The sequence below is a fragment of the Pseudophryne corroboree genome, chromosome 4 (assembly GCF_028390025.1).
Source record: "Pseudophryne corroboree isolate aPseCor3 chromosome 4, aPseCor3.hap2, whole genome shotgun sequence".
In the NCBI taxonomy this organism is placed as follows: Eukaryota; Metazoa; Chordata; class Amphibia; order Anura; family Myobatrachidae; genus Pseudophryne; species Pseudophryne corroboree.
Genome location: NC_086447.1, coordinates 395,726,271 through 395,751,241, shown reverse-complemented (window position 1 = coordinate 395,751,241; position 24,971 = coordinate 395,726,271). Strand labels below are relative to the sequence as shown.

Sequence of the window (24,971 nt, the reverse complement as noted above, 5' to 3'; positions counted from 1 at the left end):
AAACACCCTTCAAAACGGCCAAAACACGAATCTTTGTAAATATACCCCAAAGTTGGGAGCAATGTAAAAAGAAGGAGTAACTTTGCACTTGGGAAAACCCTAATGCAGTTCATGAGGTGCAAACACATTTATCATTTTTTTTTATATATGGAAATCACTGTCTGCTTTTGCATGTAGCATGGAAATACCACAGAAACAGGGGTTGAACTACCATTGGTACAGCAGGTACATTGCACCAGTGCCCATGAGGACTAAAGGGCACACAGATACCCAGACCAGCCATGAGGTATCCCCTGCCCCCCACTGCAGACCATTTTGAGCAATGTCAGATGAATGGCTCAGTGCAGATAGAGGAGTCCTGCCACCTATCAGTGGTGATGTTCACAGTCACATACTGCCTCTCATTAAAATGTACATTTTTCTGATTCCCTTCTGTCTGTGGGTGAGATGTACTTAAGGGAAAATGTAGCCAGAAGCTTGTTTTTGTTCTTTGGCTGCATTTTCTATATGTACTGATGCCGGGGTTTTGGTGCGGAGGGTAAATGCCAGCAATTGAAGTCTTTGGGCTTCTTTCCACATTCTTCATGAGAGGGATCCAATCAGATTTTTCTCAACACCCCCTGCGGCCGCCGCGCAAAGAGGGACTCTGAGGGCAGAAACCCAGATGTGCCGACATTGCAAATAGCAGCTACAGGTTGAGTATCCCATATCCAAATATTCCGAAATACGGAATATTCCAAAATACGGACTTTTTTGAGTGAGAGTGAGATAGTGAAACCTTTGTTTTTTGATGGCTCAATGTACACAAACTTTGTTTAATACACAAAGTTATTAAAAATATTGTATTAAATGATCTTCAGGCTGTGTGTATAAGGTGTATATGAAACATAAATTAATTGTGTGAATGTATACACACTTTGTTTAATGCACAAAGTTATAAATAATATTGTCTAAAATAACCTTCAGGCTGTGTATATAAGGTGTATATGTAACATAAATGCATTCTGTGCTTAGATTTAGGTCCCATCACCATGATATCTCATTATGGTATGCAATTATTCCAAAATACGGAAAAATCCGATATCCAAAATACCTCTTGTCCCAAGCATTTTGGATAAGGGAGACTCAACCTGTATTATCGGAAGAGCTGTCCTTTGCGATACAAGTCACATATGCTAGTATATATGCAATTAGTATTGTACCGTAAATGGTTAGTAAATCCTGCCCTGAGAATTAAAGGCATCTCACAACCAGTGTAACTGGCACAGTCAGAGTCTGCCTGAAAAAAGCACTTTCTCACAGAAAGAGCAAAGGCCGCTATGTTCCTGCCCCCCACCAAGGTACATGCTCCCTGTTCTCCGCACTTAGCAGGACATTGTGCTTGTACCCATGTTACCCTCTGCCTCTCCCTGTCACCCTATCCCTGTCAGCCATTGGTGCAAGTGATGATACTAATAATTACAGTTGCAGCAGTGGGCAGAGTGGCTCCTCGCTTGAAGTCGCACAATAGCCCTGTGGAGATCATGCATCATGCAAACACAGCCACAGCCCCTTTAAATCTACCCCAACTGCAGTGCAACATTGTTTTGCCAAGGTACAAAGTTACTCTTTTTCTTCTTCTTTCTTATTCAGCCTGATTCAGAGGTGGACGGTATGCGGTTGTTAGGTCGACATCATTTAGGTCAACAGTCAGTAGGTCAACCACTATTGATTGACATGGTTCAAAAGTCAACATTGACAGTATGTCGACATGACAATGGCAACCTTTTTTTATATGTTGACTTTTTCATATTGACCTTCAGTCAATATTTACCTTTTTTCTATGTCAACCAAAAGTGGTCGACTTAGTGACTGTCGACCTAGATAGGGTCGACCCAATGATCCACACCAGAGTGACGCAGTTGCATTCACTATTGCATTTTTTTTCTGCATTTAGGGCTGCAGTTATATGCAAATTGTAATTTCAGCATAGACACTTGCACTAGCCTATGGTAGGTGCAGTGTCTCCTTTTGAACTCCAGCTCAATATGGACTCTGTGTCTACAGTACATTGCAGTTTCATTGACACACCCATGGCACTCAATTCAGGCCACCTCCAAGTCACCACCCAGGATAACCTTGCCGTTCCTAATGCCAGCGATCCCAAATGCAACAGTTTACTGAATCCTACAGTCTGGGAAATGCGTACGCTGCAGGGGGTTTCAGGGCTCTTCATGCATGTGCAGTAGTTCATCTGCACAAACATCAGCGCTGCTTCCTCTAAATCAGGCTCATTATCTAGTTAATGGGCCTGATTTACATATTTTATATAGTCACAGTCCAGTTATGCATATCATATGATGTGCACAACCTTTTTATTGCCTGACTTTCTGAGGAGGGAGAACACCTGAGGAGGGGAACACCCGCTACATGTACTTCTCTGCTGAAAATGTTGAGAAATATTCTTTTCTTGCTCTACAAAACAAATAAATAAACACAATTGATTTCCATGGAACAGCACCATTGAACGACCAAATCATCTCAAAGTTCTGGAAGAAAAATACATACATCATTTTACATACACACTCATGAAGCAGAGAGCAACATCTGGGACAACAAGGAATTCAGGGCAAACTTGGTTGGTAAGATTCATGGACAATGTCCTATTCATATGTCATGGGGAGGAACTACAAGAGTTTCATAAGTACCTAAATAGGAATGATTGCAATCTACAGTTTGTCACCAATTATAGTAAGGAGTGGATAGAATATTTAGATCTGAACATATACGTCTGAAAATAGCCACAAAACACATTCTAAACATGTACAGTAGATGTAAATAATTACATTTAGGCAAGCAACATACGAGGAGGAATTGAGGAAGGATAGGGATTAGGGTTCCTCCTCAAATGTTGAGTAAGGAGGAATTGCACAAATACAGAAAATTAAGAACAAGGAGAATTGTTAAGAAACAATTTTAAAGAGACAAGATGTTCAGAGTGGAGTAGGCATTTCAAATAACCAGAGGGAAATATAGGGACATACTCTGGCAATAACAATATAATGGTCCCAAACAGGGTTACCGCCTTTTTTTTTTCTATCAGATTCCCGTCTTAATCAGGGGGCAATGGTCAAAGTAGTGTTACCACCATTTTATTTCATGTCATTTTTGAGTGTATCTATCACATCAGACCCTCTCATATCCCTACATATTCCGGAGAGCACTCTTGCCATTTTATTTGCCATCAAAGCACCCTTCCCCCCCCATGACCCTTGTAGCTTTAAATAATTTTAGCAAGTGGCAGTGCAGGGCAAACAGTGCATATAGTGGCACTTGATATCCAAGCACAGGGTATGATGTTAGCACTGTATTCAGGAAGTAGAGAGTCTGTAGGTGAGTGGGATAAGTGTGGTGCTGGTCAACATTATAGGGCAGAATGTAAACCAGGGACAGGGTGAGCCAATCACCTCAGGCAGGACATAGATAACAGCTGTTTGGGGCAGTTCAGTAGCCCTCCAGAACATAATCCCAGCATGTCACTGGCTGTCATCTTCTGTCCTTTGCTCAATCATGCACAGCCAGGCATTGTGAACTCACCAGCAGATACACTGGTGATGCCCACCACTGCTCTCATTGACTGTTATTTTAGACAGTTGCACCAATGACACTAGGAAAGTCTGAATCACAGTAGACCTCCATGATGTCAGTATCCAATTATTCAGAGGACAGCCTGAGGGAGGACGGATGGACAAGGGGGAGGCAGAACAAAGAAGGAGGAGGCATGGATGGAGAAGGGGGAGGTGGCACAAAGCAGGAGGTGATATGGACAAAGAGGTGCAATGCTGGACGGAGCAAAAAGAGGCATGAACAGAGAAGGGGGAAGCAAAACGAAGCAGAAGGATGCATACATGCAGATGGGGAGACAAGATAAAGCAGGACGAGTTATGGACAAAGGAGGGCTAGGCAGGACTGAGAAGCCACTTGGCCGATATTGTGAAATCCAGACCACCCATCCAGAATTGCTGATGCTCCAGACTCCTGAAAGATGTCCTGATTTCCGTACTGTCCGGAGCAGTCCCATTTGAGCTGCAATCCTAGTTCCAGTTAGTTAAAGGCACAAAAAGATATGGTGTACTTCATCACAAATTATTCTAATACAGCTATGAAACTCAGAGGCATTTTGAACCAACATTGGTCCATATTGCATACAACTCTCAGAAATACTACCATAAAACCTGACGTATCTTCTCAAAAACCTCCTGACCTTAAAAAGCAAGTGAAAAAAATCACTACAAAAATTATAGGCCTATTATACAAAATTCTATTACAACAAGCTAAACCATAGTGGGCTTCTTCCATTGTGTCATATGCTCTAACTGAAGAAGCCTGGGATACAACAGGACAAAACTGTTACACATTTGACATCACGTCAAATTGAAAGGAATATTTATTTAATATATATCCAAATATGCAATGCCTAATAAATTATCCGGTTCTGGGCCATCTGGTAGAGGGCTGCCAAGGGTATGTACTCCATGGGCCCCCCTTAGTCCTTTTTATAAAGCCACCCCTACCTCCAAGAAGAGTTACTAAGAGCATCCTCCCTGTGTTTCTAGAGGAGTCTGCCCTCCCCATCCTATATTACTACAGTAGCCTGTGTCTCTCATCCCCTAGACCTCTGCAGCAGCTGCCTGTGTTTGTGTTAAACCCTCCCATCACAACTTGCCTAGATCTTCTCCTTGTTCCTCCTTAAGGCAGCAGTGGCGGCAGGCTCCTCACACACTGTTCTTCAGCACTCATGATGTCACACATGGAGCTTGATCACAGTTACCAGACCGGACATTAGCTAAAGATGGTTTATGGGAGCTAAGGGCGTGGGGTTTCCTGAGAGAGGGGGACCCAGGGGTGCTTGCCCTGTGTGCACCCCCCTTAATCCGGCCCTAGGTTACCCTCTGAAGTTTACCATGGCATGCTACCAACTCATCACAGATTTCCAGCTTTTTTCCTCTGACTGTCCCCTCAAATCCGTTGCCCCCTCAAATCCGTCACCTGGGGCATGTGCCCGCCTAGATGCGGCCCTCGCTAAATGCCACCCTTACCAGAATTGTTCAAATTTTTAAATTAAAATTTGTAATTTAGTGGTCTTTTAAGCTTGAACTATTTAGAGCTGATTTCCAGTCAGGTTTTTTGTTTTTATCAAATTCAAACAAAGTTGCACAAATGTATACATTTATTCCATAGGATTATAGGTGACTGATTTTTCCAGACAATTATATGTATTAAATTATTTTAATTTATATTAACATGACATACCTGTAACAATTTTTTTTTAAACATTTTGCTATATAGCATAACTTATCACATCACATTATGCTAAATCTGCAGTGAAAGTTGTTTTAGCATAGCTTGATTTCAGAAGATCTCCAACATAAGCATTAAACGCATAAATATTCTTATTCAATTCTCAGATATTTGCAGTTTGTTTCACTTGATGTTTTATATCGTATTACTTAATTCATGTAGTTAAATCTCTAAATACTGTAGTTTAAAAACTTATTTAGCAGATTTTGTAACTGTTGGATGGAAAAAGGAGACTGAAATAGAAACAGGAATAGCTGCATTAACTCCATCTGGAGCAAGACATTGGGGATTCCCTTTGGAAAATTTTACTTTGGAATAAATGTTTTCTATTCCAAATTGTTCTTGGAACTAGGTATCTCCAAAGGGGAACAACCAAACCATGAATAGATCTATTAATAAAATATTTCTGTTAAATGTATTAAATGCATAGAGTATATTAGTAATATGATATAATATATGTAGATATATATGTACAGTTTGTATAGATATATATTTGTTATTTATTTACTGTAATGCTAAGTTTTGTCTCCCTGTACTGTCCTTTGTATGGCGCTGCGAAACACATGTGGCGCCTTAATCAAATAATTTAGTAATAATAATAATAATAATAATAACACACACACACACACACACACACACACACACACACACACACACACACACACTGTATCTACTTATTAGAATTTTACATATCAGAAATAAAAACTTAAGCATATGCCATAATGAATATATTGTCATGTATTTTTTGTAATTATATTGATCCATGAAACAGTGGTGGATCTTGTGAATGGTGAACCTGCAAAATTTATAATTTGGGCCCCCCTCCTCCACTCCAACCCAAGTTCACAATATGCCAAACTGCAGTGGGTGACTGGGAGAGTCAGAGGGTGACAGCGTAAGGCAGGCGGTGACAGAGGTACAAGTACAATGTCCTGCGTGGTGTGGAGAACAGGGGGCATGTACCTTGGTGATGGCAGAAACACAGCAGCCTCTGCTCTGTCTGTGAGAGGGGCCCCCACCCCTTGTGCTTTCTTCAATCTGGCACTCGGTCAGACAGACTCTAACAGTGCCATTTACACCGGCTGTGAGCTGCTTTTAATTCACAGACAGCAGTGAATCAGAAAAAATATGTACAGCTGTCTAGTAATTAGAGGCAGTAAGTGACTGTGAATATCAGTGCTAATAGGTGGCAGGACTCCTCTATCAGTCTGGCACACACAATGTCAGCCCTGCCTCCCTAAAGTAAGGGTCAGGAGCCTCAGACAGTGGGGACCATACTGTACTGGGCCATTCATCCAACTTTGCTCAACATGGTCTGCAGGGGGTAAGGGTGGGTGGTGGTGGTAAGTAGATAACTCATTGCTAGTCTGGGCAGCAGTGGGCCCCTTAGTCCTCAGGGGCCCCAGTGCAATGCACCTGCTATACCAATGGTAGTTACTAAACTACCTTGAAATATCTCCTTGTAGTAGGTGAATTTAAAAAAGTGTATCATTACATCTAAAAGAGAAACCTTAATTCATGGTAGTTTTAGCTGATTAATTGCCTGTTACCATCTTCTCAGATTGGTATAGATTAGCAAAGAAACGTTAAATAAGTGTTACTGGCAAATACTACATACCTCTTTTTCCTCATGTGGCCATAACACTCAGGTTCATTTGCTGAACCCCTTTTTCTATATACATGTTTCAGCATTTGTTGGGATTTTTAGTACAAAAAACATTTGACATTAAATCAGTTTATTCTCATTTACAAGTTTATACAGTTCTCAAGGCTGCTGCCATCTAGATTAATGATCACTACCGATGCAAATGTCCTGGTCTCAGAGTGATTTTACTACATCACTGTGAAAATATCACTCCATAACTAGACTGACACAATATTGGCAGAAGTATTTTTCAGAAGTTTGGTTTATAAAGATGCTGTTTTCTAAAACTTGACAGCATATAGGAATACTGTATATCACCAAATCATCAATTTTGTTTGAGTGCAGGCACCACAGTATCTCAGCATACTACTTGGGATAGTTCAAAAATAAAACAGTATGTACTTGGTTTTTGATTGAAAGCTACTGAACAAAGCAAAAATGTTATTCACCTGCTACCTGACCAAATACAGATGATGCAGCGAAATACTCTCTTATATTGCATGCTAATATATAGCACATACTCCTCCTTGAGGATCATGCCATTGCATGTTTCACATTCTGAGCATGCTGCGGATAAAGCCGCCTTAAGTCATATGCATTTTAATTGCATCTTCACTTGAAGAGATGTAAATATTCTCTAATGTACTCTAAACTTTTAGAGACACATCTCTGAATAAAAAATCTCAAAATAAATTGTGCCAGTTTGCTGCTGAGTTAAAGAACACATTTGCCCATTTATTATTGAGTTTTATACGAGTGGCTATTACCACCCACACAGCTCTTCTGCTTCTCAAAGTAGGCCCTTTAATATTTTCAGCCCCAGGTCTTAATCTGGCCAGGCTTCTGGTAAATTATGCAATATGTAACCTGTAGGCTACAATTGCTAATGCCATCTTAAGATGGTGTTAGCTAAAAGGGCCGGAATCCTTGGTAAATCTAACAGTACAACAGCACCCATAGAATCCTCTGAAAAACCGCTACAGATGTCTCTGATATCTGCTAAGATCCCCAGTAATACATCTAGGAGATACGTACATTTTTCAGGTATCCCCCCCAAAAAACTTTTCTTTTTCTGCCAAAATGTGGTTAATAAAAAAAATTTAAAAAATAATTTTATATATACAGGTTGAGTATCCCATATCCAAATATTCCGAAATACGGAATATTCCGAAATACGGACTTTTTTGAGTGAGAGTGAGATAGTGAAACCTTTGTTTTTTGATGGCTCAATGTACACAAACTTTGTTTAATACACAAAGTTATTAAAAATATTGTATTAAATGACCTTCAGACTGTGTGTATAAGGTGTATATGAAACATAAATGAATTGTGTGAATGTAGACACACTTTGTTTAATGCACAAAGTTATAAAAAATATTGTATTAAATGACCTTCAGGCTGTGTGTATAAGGTGTATATGAAACATAAATGAATTGTGTGAATGTAGACACACTTTGTTTAATGCACAAAGTTATAAAAAATATTGGCTAAAATTACCTTCAGGCTGTGTGTATTAGATGTACATGAAATATAAATGCATTCTGTGCTTAGACTTAGGTCCCATCACCATGATATCTCATTATGGTATGCAATTATTCCAAAATACGGAAAAATCCGATATCCAAAATACCTCTGGTCCCAAGCATTTTGGATAAGGGATACTCAACCTGTATATATATATATATATATATATATATATATGGGAGGTATTTGACAAGCTGCTACATATTAAATGTTTTGCTGACTGTAAACTTTTTACAATTGTAAGTGATAATCAGCAGTTTCAGTTACAGATGTTTAGAGGAAAAATATAACACATGAACAACATTCTAGCAAAATAATATGTTCAAAGGAACAAATTAACTATGGAGCATGAAGAAACAGACATTGTCAGGGACTAATTAGTGTTCAGGACAGTTGTATATCACATTATGAAGAAGAATTATTACTAATAATAAGCTAAAGTGAGTTCAAGAGAGCTGAATATCCATTACCACAGCTATGCCCCTTCACCACTCAGTGTGACACTTTTCGTGTTCCTCATTACAGAGGGACAGTTGGTACTGGCATATTCATCTCACTCTGTATCTATTACCAACGCACACAGATGCTTAAGAACATTTCAAAATATTGTTTTTTGGGGGGAAAGTACTGAGCCATCTCATTTAGACTGCAATTGATTTAATATTTTAATGCATTGGTTTTAATAATGTCAGATACTTTTGCTTGTTAATTTAAAAAAAGTCTTTATATTAATTTAGCAGTCATTAAAAACAGGGCACCAGCACTGTTTATTTAGGTGGTCATTCCGAGGCAAAAAAAAGGCACTTCTGCACATGCGTATGCGGCGCAATGCGCACACGCAATGTACTATTACAACGAACGATGACGCTTCACACAGGGTCTAGCGAAGCTTTTCAGTAGCATTGCTGGCCGCAGTGTGATTGACAGGAAGTGGGCATTTCTGGGTGTCAACTGACCGTTTTAAGGGAGTGTGCAGAAAAATGCAGGCGTGCCAGGGAAAACGCAGGCGTGGCTGGCCGAACGCAGGCGTGTCTGGCAGAACGCAGTTTGTGACGTCAAAACAGGAACTGAACAGTCTGAAGTGTCCGCAAGCGCTGAGTAGGTCTGAAGCTACTCAGAAACTGCAGAAAATTATTTTGTAGCCGCTTTGCGATCCTTTCGTTCGCACTTCTGCTAAGCTAAAATACACTCCCAGTGGGCGGCGGCATAGCATTTGCACTGCTGCTAAAAACTGATAGCAAGCGAACAACTCGGAATGACCCCCATAATCTCTATATTATTAAGCACTTTTGCACACAAATACCAAACATTCAAGCACACAAGAGTGAGACAGGGAGTTTCTCAAACAAACGATATTTAGGGATAATTCAGACCTGATCGCTAGGGTGCATTTTTTGCATCCCTGCGATCAGGTAATCGCCGCCTATAGGGGGAGGGGGAATTCGCTGTGCAGGTGTGCGATTGCATGTGCAGGAGTGCTGCACAAACAGCAATTTGTGTAGTCTCTGCACCAGTGGCGTAAGTTCGTCACAGTGGCCGGAGGCAAGATAAATATTGGTACCCCCTATTTCCTATATTAAGATAAATATATGTATGTATGTATGTATGTGTGCGTGTGTGCGTGTGTGTGTATATATGTGTGTGTGTGTGTGTGTGTGTGTATATGGAGTGTTCTGAAAAAAATGTATATACTATATTTATACATTTAATTGTCTTTTATTTTAAATGACACATTTCTTAGCAGTTATACCCAGGATTAGAACCCATGACCTGTTACACTGACAGCAGACACTTTACTGATGGAGTTATTTGCTCCTGTAGAGGAGGCATGAGAATTCTAACTATATGAAGTTGTGTGTAATTGTCAGAGAAGTATCTTCATATAGTTAGAATTCTCATATTTCCTATACAGGAGCAAATAGCTTCATCAGTAAGGTGTCTACTTCCAGTGTAATAGGTCGTGGGTTCTAATCCTGGGTGTGATACCTGTAAAATGTGTATATTCAGTATAATAAAGAGGGTGTGATTTGTAAGGTGCAGGAACCAGTGAGGAAGTCGGCCACTGAAAAGACAGCTATCAATTAACTTAATTCAATGGTGCACAGCCCTGGACTTACTCAGCCGATGCGATGATCGGGCCAGAGCTGACGTCACAAATTCTCCCACAAAACACCGGGTCCCTCCTGTGTTTTTCCGAACACTCCCTAGAAAAGGTCTGTTGCCACCCACAAACGCCATCTTCCGGTCAATCTTCTTGTGATCGCCGGTGTGATTGGGTTTTTCGCACCATCCCGTCGCTTCCCGTCCCTGCAGACCGTTGCGCCTGCGCATTGCGTTTCATACGCATGTGCAGTTCAGACCTGATCACCTGCTATGCGAAAATGTACAGCAGTGATCAGGTCTGAATTACCCCCTTAGTTTCATATGTACTTTCAAATAATAGTCGAAGTGGGCGGGTACAATATGTTGTGTTTTAATATACCAGCTCTACACTTCCTTTGAAGCTTTCTCTTTACTGACACTGCTGTGGAAAGTAGAAGGTCTGGGAGGAGGGCCGGAGCCGATGACAGGGGGGGTCAAAGGGGACACCTGTACGGGCCCCAAGAATTAGAGAGGCCCCAAGGATACGCCGCTTAGTGCCAGGCAGGGATGTGAGCTGTACAAGTAGGGCTGTGAGCTGTAGGCGGTGTGGGAGCAGCCTCAGAGTGACGGAAGCCTCTCATACATAGTGACTGTGCAGTAACTTCCAGGTCCCGCTCTGTTGCAAGCAGTTATGAGACATTGCAGCAGCTCTGTTGGCCAGAATTCCTGTGCCCTGCACTGGTCTCTTCTGGTGGGGTCTGCGTTGCGGTGTTTGGGTCTGGGTACCGAGGAGTGTAGCGCATGTGAGTCTCTCCCCAGGGTAAGAGCGGCTTGGTGAGGGGATGCAGGGCTTTGGGATGGGGTGGGGGGGAGCTGGGAATGCAGAATGGAGTGATTGGGGAGAGACAGACTGTGAGGTGTGTGGGAGGAAGGAGAGAGGGAGACACAGACTGTAGTGTGTGGGGGGAAGCAAGGAGAGATATACATATTTATATATGTGTAGAAATCACATCAAACACAAACACTCCAGTTGAATAAGTACGCTGTACACATTTTGCCACAGTGTACAGAGTCGTTATTCGACTGGAGTGCCGCCGTTTGGTGTGATGTATGGAGAGGCTGCCTAAAAGGCCTTTGTCGGAAAGCACACAGCACAGTAATTAATGGTTACTTGGACTCTCAGAGTTTCGTATTATGGATAAATATATGTGTATAAATATATACAGTACATCTCACAGGATATATAATCTAAAATGTAATGATATTGATGACTATTCATTCTGCTCTGCAGCATGGTTGGAATAAAGGTCCATGAGGATCATATATAATGGGAATTCTGTAAAGGACAATTTTGGGCGGTACATTTGAGTCCTTACCATCAGGGAAACATTGCATAAATATACACCCCAATGCTTAATGATGCAAGTCATTTTTTACTCATAATAGAAAAAAATGCACTTCATTTAATAAAAGAAGAGATGAAGGAACAATATAAAACAACATTGCAAACCTAATCGATGAACTGCCTAACACAAGAAAACTCATACACATCTCAAAGAGACACCAACTCAGCTCATAGTGCATGTGTTCATGTGTACAGACAAAATATCTATGAATGGCAGCACTGGCAAAATATCATGCCAATATATCGGTGCATCTGCCTGTGTGTACGGCTGACCCGCTGAATGCGCTATAGGTTGGCCGCAGAAACCATTGATATGTTTGCACAAGTGAGTTGGCATATTCAAATGGGTTTGCTGCCAGACATCTTGGGTGGATGATTGGTAAGTGTGCATGCACAAGATTGTTTGTGCACAAAGTTTACCAATCATTAGATCAGTCATCAGATTGGCAGGATGGCCGATCATTCACCAGTTGTGTACCAAGCTTACAATTTCTAAAGTTGTAAAGGAAAGTCTTTGATTCATGTGGATATCTTACTACACATATTCATATATAGGGAAAGATGTATCAAGCTTGGAGAGAGAAAAAGGGGGGTATCCAATTTACTGCGGCTAATTAGCCCCAAGGTGGTGCACTCCCCCCTCCCACTGATGCCAGCACTAATCTGTGAAAAGTGCCCCCTAGACCAGTGATGGCTAACCTTGACACTAAGCTGTTGTTGAACTACACATCCCAGCATGCCCTGCATCAGTTTTAGCATGGCCAAATAGTAAAACTGTAGCAGGGCATGCTGGGATGTGTAGTTCAACAACAGCTGGAGTGTCAAGGTTAGCCATCACTGCCCTAGACCTACGATAAGTGCCTCAAAATTTTATAGGTCTGCAGCTTTTCGCAGGACCTATGTACTTTTGCGAGCAAACAGGATGTTTTTCGTGGGACCTAATTGGATAGGGCTTTTAAAAAAACGCAGACAACACCTACCTTTTTTTGACACCTGCAGCACTATTGCGGGTAATTGCATACCCCCCAAAAGTGTTGAAAGATAAAGTACCAACCAATCAGCCTTTAACTCCCACTTTACAGTCTGTGTTTGAAAAATGACTGGAGTTGATTAGTTAGTACTTTATCTTTCTCCAAGGATTGATACATCTCCCCTATATTCATATAATGTCAACCCAAGAAGAATAAAACATTCTCTCGGCTTCATAATCTATTACTAACTCGTCTAGACTTGTGTAGTTCTCACCAACGCAGCATAGTAACTTTTCTCTAACGTCCTAGTGGATGCTGGGGACTCCGTAAGGACCATGGAGAATAGATGGGCTCCGCAGGAGACTGGGCACTCTAAGAAAGAATTAGGACTACTGGTGTGCACTGGCTCCTCCCACTATGCCCCTCCTCCAGACCTCAGTTAGAATCTGTGCCCGGACGGAGCTGGGTGCATTTTAGTGAGCTCTCCTGAGCTTGCTAATAAGAAAGTATTTTGTTAGGTTTTTTATTTTCAGAGAGCTTCTGCTGGCAACAGACTCTCTGCTATGTGGGACTGAGGGGAGAGAAGCAAACCTACTAACTGCGGCTAGGTTGCGCTTCTTAGGCTACTGGACACCATTAGCTCCAGAGGGATCGAACACAGGAACTTAACCTTGGTCGTCCGTTCCCGGAGCCGCGCCGCCGTCCCCCTCGCAGAGCCAGAAGACAGAAACCGGCGGTTGAAGCAAGAAGACGTCAAAATCGGCGGCAGAAGACTTCTGTCTTCATATGAGGTAGCGCACAGCACTGCAGCTGTGCGCCATTGCTCCCACACTAACCCACACACTCCGGTCACTGTAGGGTGCAGGGCGCAGGGGGGGGGGGGCGCCCTGGGCAGCAATTAGGTACCTCTTGGCAAAAGCAGCATATATACAGTTGGGCACTGTATATATGCATGAGCCCCCGCCATTATTTTACACAAAATCGCGGGACAGAAGCCCGCCGCTGAGGGGGCAGGGCTTCTTCCTCAGCACTCACCAGCGCCATTTTCTCTCCACAGCTCCACTGAGAGGAAGCTCCCCAGACTCTCCCCTGCAGAAGAAGAGGGTGAAAAGAGAGGGGGGGCACATAAATTGGCGTAAAAACAATATATACAGCAGCTACTGGGTTAACACTACGTTACTGTGTGATTCCTGGGTCATATAGTTCTGGGGTGTGTGCTGGCATACTCTCTCTCTCCAAAGGGCCTTGTGGGGGAACTGTCTTCAAACAGAGCATCCCCTGTGTGTGTGGTGTGTCGGTACGTGTGTGTCGACATGTCTGAGGTAAAAGGCTAACCTAAGGAGGAGATAGAGCAAATATGTGTGTGTGAGGGTGTCTCTGTCGACAACGCCGACACCTGTTGGATATGTGTAATTAAGTGCTAAGGTGAATTTATTGCACAAAAGATTAGAGAACAGACAGGAAATCTACCCATGTCTGTCCCTATGTTGCAGAGACCTTCAGAGTCTCTCAATGCTCACTATCCAAAATAATAAACACTGATGTCGACACGGAGATTGACTCCAGTGTCGACTGCGATAATGCAAAGTTACAGCCAAAATGGCAGAAAAGTATTCAATATATGATTATTGTAATAAAAGATGATTTGCATATCACTGATGACTCATCTGTCCCTGACACAAGGGTACACATGTTTCAGGGGAAGAAAGCTGAGGTAAATTTCCCTCCTCTCATGAGGAAAAAGAGCGGGAATCTCCAGACAAGAGACTGCAGTTTCCCAAAAAGAATTCTCAGGCAGTATCCTTTCCCCACGAGGGCCAGGATACGATGGGAATCTTCCCCTAGGGTGTCACGTTTGCCCAAAAGGTAACCTGTCGTAACAGCTATTCTCAGGGATCCTACAGATAGCGTGCACATTCTGGTACACTACTCAGACCGGCGATTGTGTCGGCATGGGTTTATAGCGCTGGGGCAGCGTGGACAGGTACCTTATCAGCAGAGATTGAGACCTAGTATGTAGATATTGTCAAAGTCGAAAAATATCGTTATTCTCATGCCTTGTACTAACCCCATGCGCTTGCCCGCTGCTCATGCACCCACTCCCCCGTGCGTACGCATCCCCTCAGGTTGCGTAAGGGACGCTCCGACGTCTCTTGCGCATGGAGATGTGTATTTACGGCGGAGTTTGCAAGCGTCTAGCGAGCGACTCGATCACAACATATTTAATCCAAATAGTGCATTTTGTAGGTTATGGTCTCCTTAATAATATCAGTAAGTTTGTTTAGTCTAACTGGTTCATAGACAGAGAAATCCCTCTTTACATGATACGAAGGGTCAGACAGGTTTTGAGCAGTGGTGTTTAGTATGCAACGGTAGAGTATATTATTAGAAACATTCCGGTATTGGTTTGAGAGAAATTAATCGCTCCTGCGAATAGTTATGTCTATAAGAAGTTTATGGACATTTGCTATATTTGCAGTTCATTATCCATGCGGCGGGAATCCTGAGATTCCCTCCCACCTGAGCAGTATGAAATAGTCACAGCCCACCTGTTTGAATCAACCTATGACCTTTTGTTATAGTGTGAAGATGGATTCCTGTGTCCAATGAACAATGAGATTGTAGGTCCCTTTGTAGTGTACTGTATGCAGTGTATATAAGGCAGCCAGCTTGGGCCAGCTCAGTCTACTCTCCACAAAAGGTTTTCATCACTGACTAACTTGAGAGCTGGTACCAGGACTGCGCAGCGATCATTCCCCAGTGTGTAAGTGTTTCTCTGTAACCAACCTGTTCTCTGTTTGTATTTGCCATACTCTCTCTCTCTCTCTGTTATTGTTACGCTGTTGTATATTGTATATGTGTAGTTATTATGTTTAGATATTGATGTTAGTCTGTAGTGTATGAAATGTTAACTGTATTTTCCCTTTTCACATAACTAAATCTCGTTAGTAAAGGTTTTGGAACCTTAGCAAGGTATTGTGTGTTTATTACATTGCTGAGGGTATACTGAGCGTCTTAATCGCTCCAACAGCTTTCATATGATAAGGGTTAATCAGCGTTGCATTGTGGTAATATTACAGTAATAAGGTTTACAGCATAAGCACATCCTTTCATTGTGTTGCATACAAGTTTTACTGTGTGTCATCCTGTGAGCGTCTGCGCCGCTCGTGTTCCTCTTGTGGGCACGGCGTCCGCTACGCTAGTAGCATAGCATTACGGTACTCGGACCGCCTATAGCGTGCTCGATACCCAGCGTAAGCCGTGAGCGAACGTGTCGCTCGTGCGTCTCGACCACGGCCAAGCGCCTGCTACGCTAAGTGCGTACCCTTACGGTACCCCGTACGCCCATTGCGTACTGAGTCTCTTACCAATATATAGTGAATGTTATAAGATAAATATTTAGCTTTATCAATATATATAGATATATGTATATATAGAGATATATATATATATATATATATATTAATGCTGTCTTAAGAGATTTATATATATATATATATATATATATATATATAAAACATGCCCAAAGAGACATGAGTATACTGGGTCCTAGAGACAAAGCTATGTCGATTTCTGCTTGACGTGTCCTGTAGAATATGCAATGGACAGATGATGCCGACTTAAGAGGCATATGGAAGGCTGAGGATTGTGTGGAGAAGGGTTCTCGGACCTGGTCTCCACAGCTATAGCGGGTAATTCTGATGTTTTGCCTTATATTCCTGCACAGCCTAGGAAAGCACGACATTATCAAATGCAGCCTTTAGAACAAAGAAACAAGAAAGTCCGAGGTGCGTCCTTTCTTGCCAGAGGCAGGGGTAGAGGAAAGAAGCTGCACAATGCAGCTAGTTCCAAGGAACAGAAGTCCTCCCCGGCTTCCACTAAATCCACCGCATGACGCTGGGGCTCCGCAGGTGGAGCCGGGAGCGGTGGGGGCGCGTCTCCGAAATTTCAGCCACCAGTGGGTTCGCTCACAGGTGGATCCCTGGGCTATACAGATTGTGTCTCAGGGATACAAGCTGGAATTCGAAGTGATGCCCCCTCACCGTTACCTCAAATCGGCCCTGCCAGCTACCCCCATAGAAAGTGAGGTAGTGTTAGCGGCGATTCACAAATTATATCTCCAGCAGGTGGTGGTAAAGGTTCCCCTTCTTCAACAGGGAAGGGGTTACTATTCCACAATACACAAATAGAGTGTGCTGTCAACGGCAGCCTGTACAGGGAAGGTCAGTTCCCTCAAATATATATATAGAAGAAAAAGAAAATGTACTGGCGCCGGCTGGAATTCAATAACAAAATATATATATATAATATAAAATATATTTTTAATAATTCAATTAAGAGATTCAGCTTGTCTCTCAAAGATAAAACAACTACATTAAAAAATGAATGAAGTGAATCACATAAATGAAATGGACGCTGTAGGAGATCACAGAGTATTAACCCTTTCAATTCAAATGTCCACAGTTCCTGGCTAGGACACTAATCCACATTTGCCCACAAGTTGTTTTGTATGAAACTTTTTACCAGACTTGCTTCCGGATAAGGTCCCCTAGGAATCCCAAGCAAATGGAGTCCAGATGGCAATTGGGGATAAGTCCGGGTCTGTTGGAAAACTTGTGTCGGAATTTGATCCAGTGGATGCTGATAAGTCCAGATAGCGCCAGGAAGTGGATAGGGTGCTGGTACCTGTGGTCCTACACGGAAAGCTCAACGCGTTTCGCTGGTCTAGTGGGTGCCAGCTTCCTCAGGAGCATGATTCCAGTGTCCAATTTGTAGACTATATATACCATTGCTCATTAGAAATTAATTGAGAACACCTGTTAGCCCTGCTAACACATTAAAATTCATTGCACAAACCTAGTGTTTAGCCATAGCAGAAGGCAATCTATATTGACTATGTGGGAAGAACTACAAGACCCATACACACAAGATTTATGGAGCACCGCAGAAACATCGTTAGGAGATATGAAAAACATAGTGTATCAAGACACTTTTCGCAGGAACATATGGGCGATCCGAAAAGCCTGTCCCTGATCTGTTTGGAACATGTTCAGCCCACACCGAGGGGGGGTGATAGGTTTACTAGACTATGCAGTAGGGAGGTATACTGGATTCTAAAGTTTGGCTCCTTACATCCAGATGGGCTTAATGAGACAATTGAGTTAAATACCATCCGCTAACATTGATCCGGGCCCCCATATGTGAAATCTGATTGTTATTTAATTATCCTTTCTTTATCCTCTTATCTGCTTTCCTGTTCTTTTCTTCCTCTAACGGTCATAACTCCCTTTAACAAGGTGTACACATAGAAGCCCAATAGAAATAGATATAATAGTGTGTTCTATGTGTGGGTTACTTTGGAAATATAATTATGGTTGGGAATGGGAAATTTTCCTCCAATACAGTAATAGTAATATCTTAGCATGATAATAACAGTGATATATGCTCAGATATAAGAAATCTTATGTATTCCTCCAATTTTGGTCTCCTTGAAATATCTGGATAAATATGGTTAAATATGGTTGGATATTTTATCTGCCTATCTGTTTTTTCGTATTGTCTCACTCTAAATTATAATATCTTGTGATTCAATTTATTCTATTTTCCTTTTCTGTGTTCCTTCATTTATTATATTTTTACTAGCATGTAGCAGCATCTCAATTGTCCATGCAATCCTGGCATCCATGTAATGCTAAAAAGTACTGCTCTCTAATGATATGAGTTTGGGATGTAATTCCTTATACATGCGTCCCACTGGGCGAGGGGACTTGTTCCGGGTCTGTGAACCGCAGGATGCTTTGGCGGGGTCACGTGATCGGAGACAATCACGTGGTCCCGGGCGGAAACACACTGCACAAGTAGGGATGCAGGACGAGACGGTCTCTCGTTCAGTGAGACGCATGACGCGTCGGCAAGACCACGTGATCGGAGCGGGTCACGTGGTCCGGCGTGCAATTATATTAGAAACTATTCTAACACTGATGTTATTGGATACGCAGTGTCATGTGATCGGGGGTGATCACATGACACAAATTATGTAATATGTATATAAACTTTTAAGCTATTTGGGGAACTCGTTTTTGTAAATAATGAATTCTATCAATATTGGTTCAATATAGATTGCCTTCTGCTATGGCTAAACACTAGGTTTGTGCAATGAATTTTAATGTGTTAGCAGGGCTAACAGGTGTTCTCAATTAATTTCTAATGAGCAATGGTATATATAGTCTACAAATTGGACACTGGAATCATGCTCCTGAGGAAGCTGGCACCCACTAGACCAGCGAAACGCGTTGAGCTTTCCGTGTAGGACCACAGGTACCAGCACCCTATCCACTTCCTGGCACTATCTGGACTTATCAGCATCCACTGGATCAAATTCCGACACAAGTTTTCCAACAGACCCGGACTTATCCCCAATTGCCATCTGGACTCCATTTGCTTGGGATTCCTAGGGGACCTTATCCGGAAGCAAGTCTGGTAAAACGATTCATACAAAACAACTTGTGGGCAAATGTGGATTAGTGTCCTAGCCAGGAACTGTGGACATTTGAATTGAAAGGGTTAATACTCTGTGATCTCCTACAGCGTCCATTTTATTTATGTGATTCACTTCATTCATTTTTTAATGTAGTTGTTTTATCTTTGAGAGACAAGCTGAATCTCTTAATTGAATTATTAAAAATATATTTTATATTATATATATATATATTTTGTTATTGAATTCCAGCCGGCGCCAGTACATTTTCTTTTTCTTTTTTACTATTCCACAATGTTTGTGATACCGAAACCGGACGGTTCGGTCAGACCCATATTGAATTTAAAGTCCCTGAACATTTACCTGAAAAGGTTCAAGTTCAAGATGGAATCGCTCAGAGCGGTCATTGCAAGCCTGGAAGAGGGGGATTTTATTGTGTCTCTGGACATAAAGGATGCTTACCTGCATGTCCCCATTTATCCACCTCATCAGGAGTACCTCAGATTTGTGGTACAGGACTGTCATTACCAACTCCAGACGTTGCCGTTTGGTCTGTCCACGGCACCGAGAATATTTACCAAGGTAATGGTGGAAATGATGGTGCTCCTACGAAAGCAAGGAGTCACAATTATCCCATACTTGGACGATCTCCTCATAAAGGCGAGGTCCAGAGAGCAGTTGCTGTTCAGCGTAGCACACTCTCAGGAAGTGTTGCAACAGCACGGCTGGATTCTGAATATTCCAAAGTCGCAGCTGATTCCTACAACACGTCTGCCCTTCCTGGGCATGATTCTGGACACGGACCAGAAGAAGGTGTTTCTCCCAGCGGAGAAGGCTCAGGAGCTCGTGACTCTGGTCAGAGACCTCTTAAAACCAAAACAGGTGTCGGTGCATAAATGCACGCGAGTCCTGGGGAAGATGGTGGCGTCATACGAAACCATTCCCTTCGGCAGGTTCCATGCGAGGAACTTTCAGTGGGACCTGTTGGACAAGTGGTCCGGATCGCATCTTCAGATGCATCGGCTGATCACCTATCCCCCAGGGCCAGGGTGTCTCTCCTGTGGTGGCTGCAGAGTGCTCACCTTCTCAAGGGACGCAGGTTCGCCATACAGGACTGGGTCCTGGTGACCACGGATGCAAGCCTCTGAGGATGGGGGGCAGTCACTCAGGGAAGAAACTTCCAAGGGCTGTGGTCAAGTCAGGAAACTTGTCTGCACATCAATATCCTGGAACTAAGGGCCATATACAACGCCCTGAGTCAAGCGGAGCATCTGCTTCGCAAACAACCGGTGCTGATTCAGTCAGACAACATCACCGCAGGGGCTCATGTAAACCGCCAGGGCGGCACAAGAAGCAGGGTGGTGATGGCAGAAGCCACCAGAATTCTTCGCTGGACGGAGAATCACGTGCAAGCACTGTCAGCAGTGTTCATTCCGGGAGTAGACAATTGGGAAGCAGACTTCCTCAGCAGGCACGACCTCCTCCCGGGAGAGTGGGGACTTCATCAAGAAGTCTTCACACAGATTACAAATCGATGGGAACTGCCACAGGTGGACATGATGGCATCCCGCCTCAACAAAAAGCTACAAAGGTATTGCGCCAGGTCAAGAGACCCTCAGGCGATAGCTGTGGACGCACTAGTGACACCGTGGGTGTTCCAGTCGGTTTATGTGTTTCCTCCTCTTCCTCTCATACACAAGGTACTGAGAATCGTAAGAAAAAGAGCAGTGAGAACAATACTCATTGTTCCGGATTGGCCAAGAAGGGCTTGGTATCCGGAACTGCTAGAAATGATCACAGAGGACCCATGGCCTCTGCCTCTCAGACAGGATCTGTTGCAACAGGGGCCCTGTCTGTTCCAAGACTTACCGCGGCTGCGTTTGACGGCATGGCGGTTGAACGCCGGATCCTAGCGGAGAAAGGCATTCCAGACGAGGTTATTCCTACGCTGATAAAGGCTAGGAAGGACGTGACAGCAAAACATTATCACCGTATATGGCGAAAATATGTTGCTTGGTGTGAGGCCAGGAAGACCCCTACAGAGGAATTCCAGCTGGGCCGTTTCCTTCACTTCCTACAGGCGGGAGTGACTATGGGCTTGAAATCAGGGTCCATTAAGGTCCAGATTTCGGCCCTATCCATTTTCTTTCAAAAGGAACTGGCTTCTCTTCCTGAAGTTCAGACGTTTGTAAAGGGAGTGCTACATATTCAGCCAGCTTTTGTGCCACCAGTGGCACCTTAGGATCTTAACGTGGTGTTGAGTTTCCTGAAATCTGACTGGTTTGATCCGCTTAAGACCGTGGAGTTGAAATATCTCACGTGGAAAGTGGTCCATGCTATTGGCCTTAGCTTCGGCTAGGCTGTGTCAGAATTGGCGGCTTTGTCATGTAAAAGCCCCTATCTGGTTTTCCATATGGACAGGGCAGAATTACGGACTTGTCCACAATTTCTGCCGAAGGTGGTGTCATCTTTTCATTTGAACCAACCTATTGTGGTGCCTGCGGCTACTCGTGACTTGGAGGATTCCAAGTTACTTGCTGTAGTCAGGGCTTTGAAGATTTATGTAGCTAGAATGGCTGGAGTCAGGAAAACTGACTCGCTGTTTATCCTGTATGCATCCAACAAGCTGGGTGCTCCTGCTTCAAAGCAAACTATTGCTCGCTGGATCTGTAACACGATTCAGCAGGCTCATTCTGCGGCTGGATTGCCGCATCCAAAATCAGTAAAAGCCCATTCCACAAGGAAAGTGGGCTCTTCTTGGGCGGCTGCCTGAGGGGTCTCGGCATTACAGCTTTGCCGAGCAGCTACTTGGTCGGGTTCAAACACTTTTGCAAAATTATACAAGTTTGATACCCTGGCTGAGGAGGACCTTGTGTTTGCCCATTCGGTGCTGCAGAGTCATCCGCACTCTCCCGCCCATTTGGGAGCTTTGGTATAATCCCCATGGTCCTTACGGAGTCCCCAGCATCCACTAGGACGTTAGAGAAAATAAGATTTTACTCACCGGTAAATCTATTTCTCGTAGTCCGTAGTGGATGCTGGGCGCCCGTCCAAAGTGCGGACTTCTTCTGCAATACTTGTATATAGTTATTGCTTAACTAAGGGTTATGTTATGTTTGCATCAGGTTGTCTGATGCTCTGTTATTGTTCATACTGTTAACTGGGTAAGTTATCACAAGTTATACGGTGTGATTGGTGTGGCTGGTATGAGTCTTACCCTGGATTCCAAAATCCTTTCCTTGTAATGTCAGCTCTTCCGGGCACAGTTTCCTTAACTGAGGTCTGGAGGAGGGGCATAGAGGGAGGAGCCAGTGCACACCAGTAGTCCTAATTCTATCTTAGAGTGCCCAGTCTCCTGCGGAGCCCGTCTATTCTCCATGGTCCTTACGGAGTCCCCAGCATCCACTACGGACTACGAGAAATAGATTTACCGGTGAGTAAAATCTTATTTTAATTTTATTTTTTTAAATTTTAGGGAATGACAGGACCAGAGGGTTTACCTGGTACACCAGGAACATCTGGGCCTAAGGTAACAATACATTACTTTTTTACTTTTAATTTATCTAGTACATGCATTTGTAAATATATTCAATGTCTTGTTAATTCATACGCTACATTCATTTAAATCATTTGGTAAAATACATGTTATGAGTATAAAATCCAGACTTTTCTGTAAAATGCCTAGACTGCTTTGTGACAAAGTATGAAATACTGGCATACATATTTTACAATGAAAATTAAATTAGTAGGGTTTCACTTCATTAAAAATATCTGAACCTTTATAATAAGCAGGTTTATTGTAGCGTAGGTTGTTATCATGTAAGCTAAACATGTTTCTTTATAGGGAAGTAAAGGTGATCCTGGAATACCAGGCAAAGCAGGCTTTGCGGGAGCAAAGGTATGTGAGAAATTACTTTCTGTACTTCCAGACTTCACAAGCTACAATGTTATTAAATTCTCTCCTCACTTAGGGCTATTGGCAGATTGATTTTTTTATATTTGCATGATTGAAAATACATATTTTGTTTTGTTTTTAATTTAGTGTTATTTTAATCGTAGTGTGAGATTATTTTACCTGAAGATAAATTGTACATCTTTTTCTCCATACACAGTGCTCTTAGGGGGTCATTCCGAGTTGATCGCTCGCTAGCTATTTTTTGCAGCGCTGCGAACAGATAGTCACCGCCTATGGGGGAGTGTATTTTCGCTATGCAAGTGTGCGAACGCTTGTGCAGCTGAGTGGTACAAAAAAGTTTTGTGCAGTTTCTGAGTAGCCCAGAACTTACTCAGCCACTGCAATCACTTCAGCCTGTCCGGTCCCGGAATTGACGTCAGACACCCACCCTGCAAACGCTTGGACACACCTGCATTTTTTCAACCACTCCCAGAAAATGGTCAGTTGCCACCCACAAATGCCTTCTTCATGTCAATCTCGGTGCAATCGGCTGTGCAAATGGATTCTTTGTTAAATCCATCGCCCAGCACCAATCCGATTTGTCCTCGTACGACGCGCCTGCGCATTGCAGTGCATACGCATGTGCAGTTTTGCTGAATTTTGACCTGATCGCAGCACTGCAAAAATAGCTAGAGTGCGATCAGGTCGGATGACCCCCTTAGTTACTGTGTGAATTATGGCATTTAGGCAAACGTTTTTATGTTTTTGTTTTTTTAGTGGATTCACTAGATCTCAAGATGCTTTTCTACGGTTTCTTTATTTGATGCCCTTCAATATACATTTTATATTGTTTTGGGTATTAAAATAATACCTTCAACTAATAATTTCATGCCTTTCCTGTCTCACTGTGATCCTGCAAAATAACAATTCCATGAAAAAATGGGCAAGTTACAAGAAGTTGGATACATAGAAGGACAGCTAAGAAAAAGATTAGGCTCATCCATGCATGCAAAGGTTTTAATGGGGTGTATGTAAAGGTAGGGCAAATGGTAATGGTTAGCATTACTGCCTCACAGCACTGAGGTCATGGGTTCCATTCCCACCGTGGCCCTAACTTTGTGGAGTTTGTATATTCTCCCCGTACTTGCGTGGGTTTCCTCCGAGTGCTCCGGTTTCTTCCCACAATCCAAAAATATACTGGTAGGTTAATTGGATCCCAACAAAAATTAACCTTATAGTCAATGTGTGTGTGTACATGTGATAGGGAATATAGATTGTAAGCTCCACTGGGGCAGGGACTGATGTGAATGGCGAAATAGTCTCTGTAAAGTGCTGCAGAATATGTGTGCGCTATATAAATAACTGGTAATAATAATCATAATAATAACAACTGGTAATAGATAAAGAGTTAAGCAAGAAGCAATGTGCTACCAGATAACCATGTTGAAATGCAAAGGCTGCAAATGCATTTCATTGTTTGCGTACAGGGCAAATACTGGCTGCTTTAGAATGTAGCAAACAAAAACTGGGCAGCTATGCTTTACCTTGAAATTTAGAATAGAGGTCAGTGGCTGTGGAGGCACTGGTTAGTATGCCCGGCATACAAGTACAGACAGATAAAATACCTGTCA

At 42.7% G+C, this 24,971-nt stretch overlaps 1 protein-coding gene across 1 annotated transcript in view; it reads left to right on the top strand.

Moving 5' to 3' along the window:
• The window catches only part of COL21A1 (collagen type XXI alpha 1 chain), a 472,866-nt gene that overhangs the window by 385,481 nt on the left and 62,414 nt on the right, over positions 1-24,971 (top strand). The window contains exons 20-21 of the mRNA XM_063916728.1: positions 22,921-22,974; positions 23,290-23,343. Of these exons, the coding sequence (XP_063772798.1) occupies positions 22,921-22,974; positions 23,290-23,343 (108 nt within the window). The remainder of the gene's footprint in view (positions 1-22,920; positions 22,975-23,289; positions 23,344-24,971) is intronic.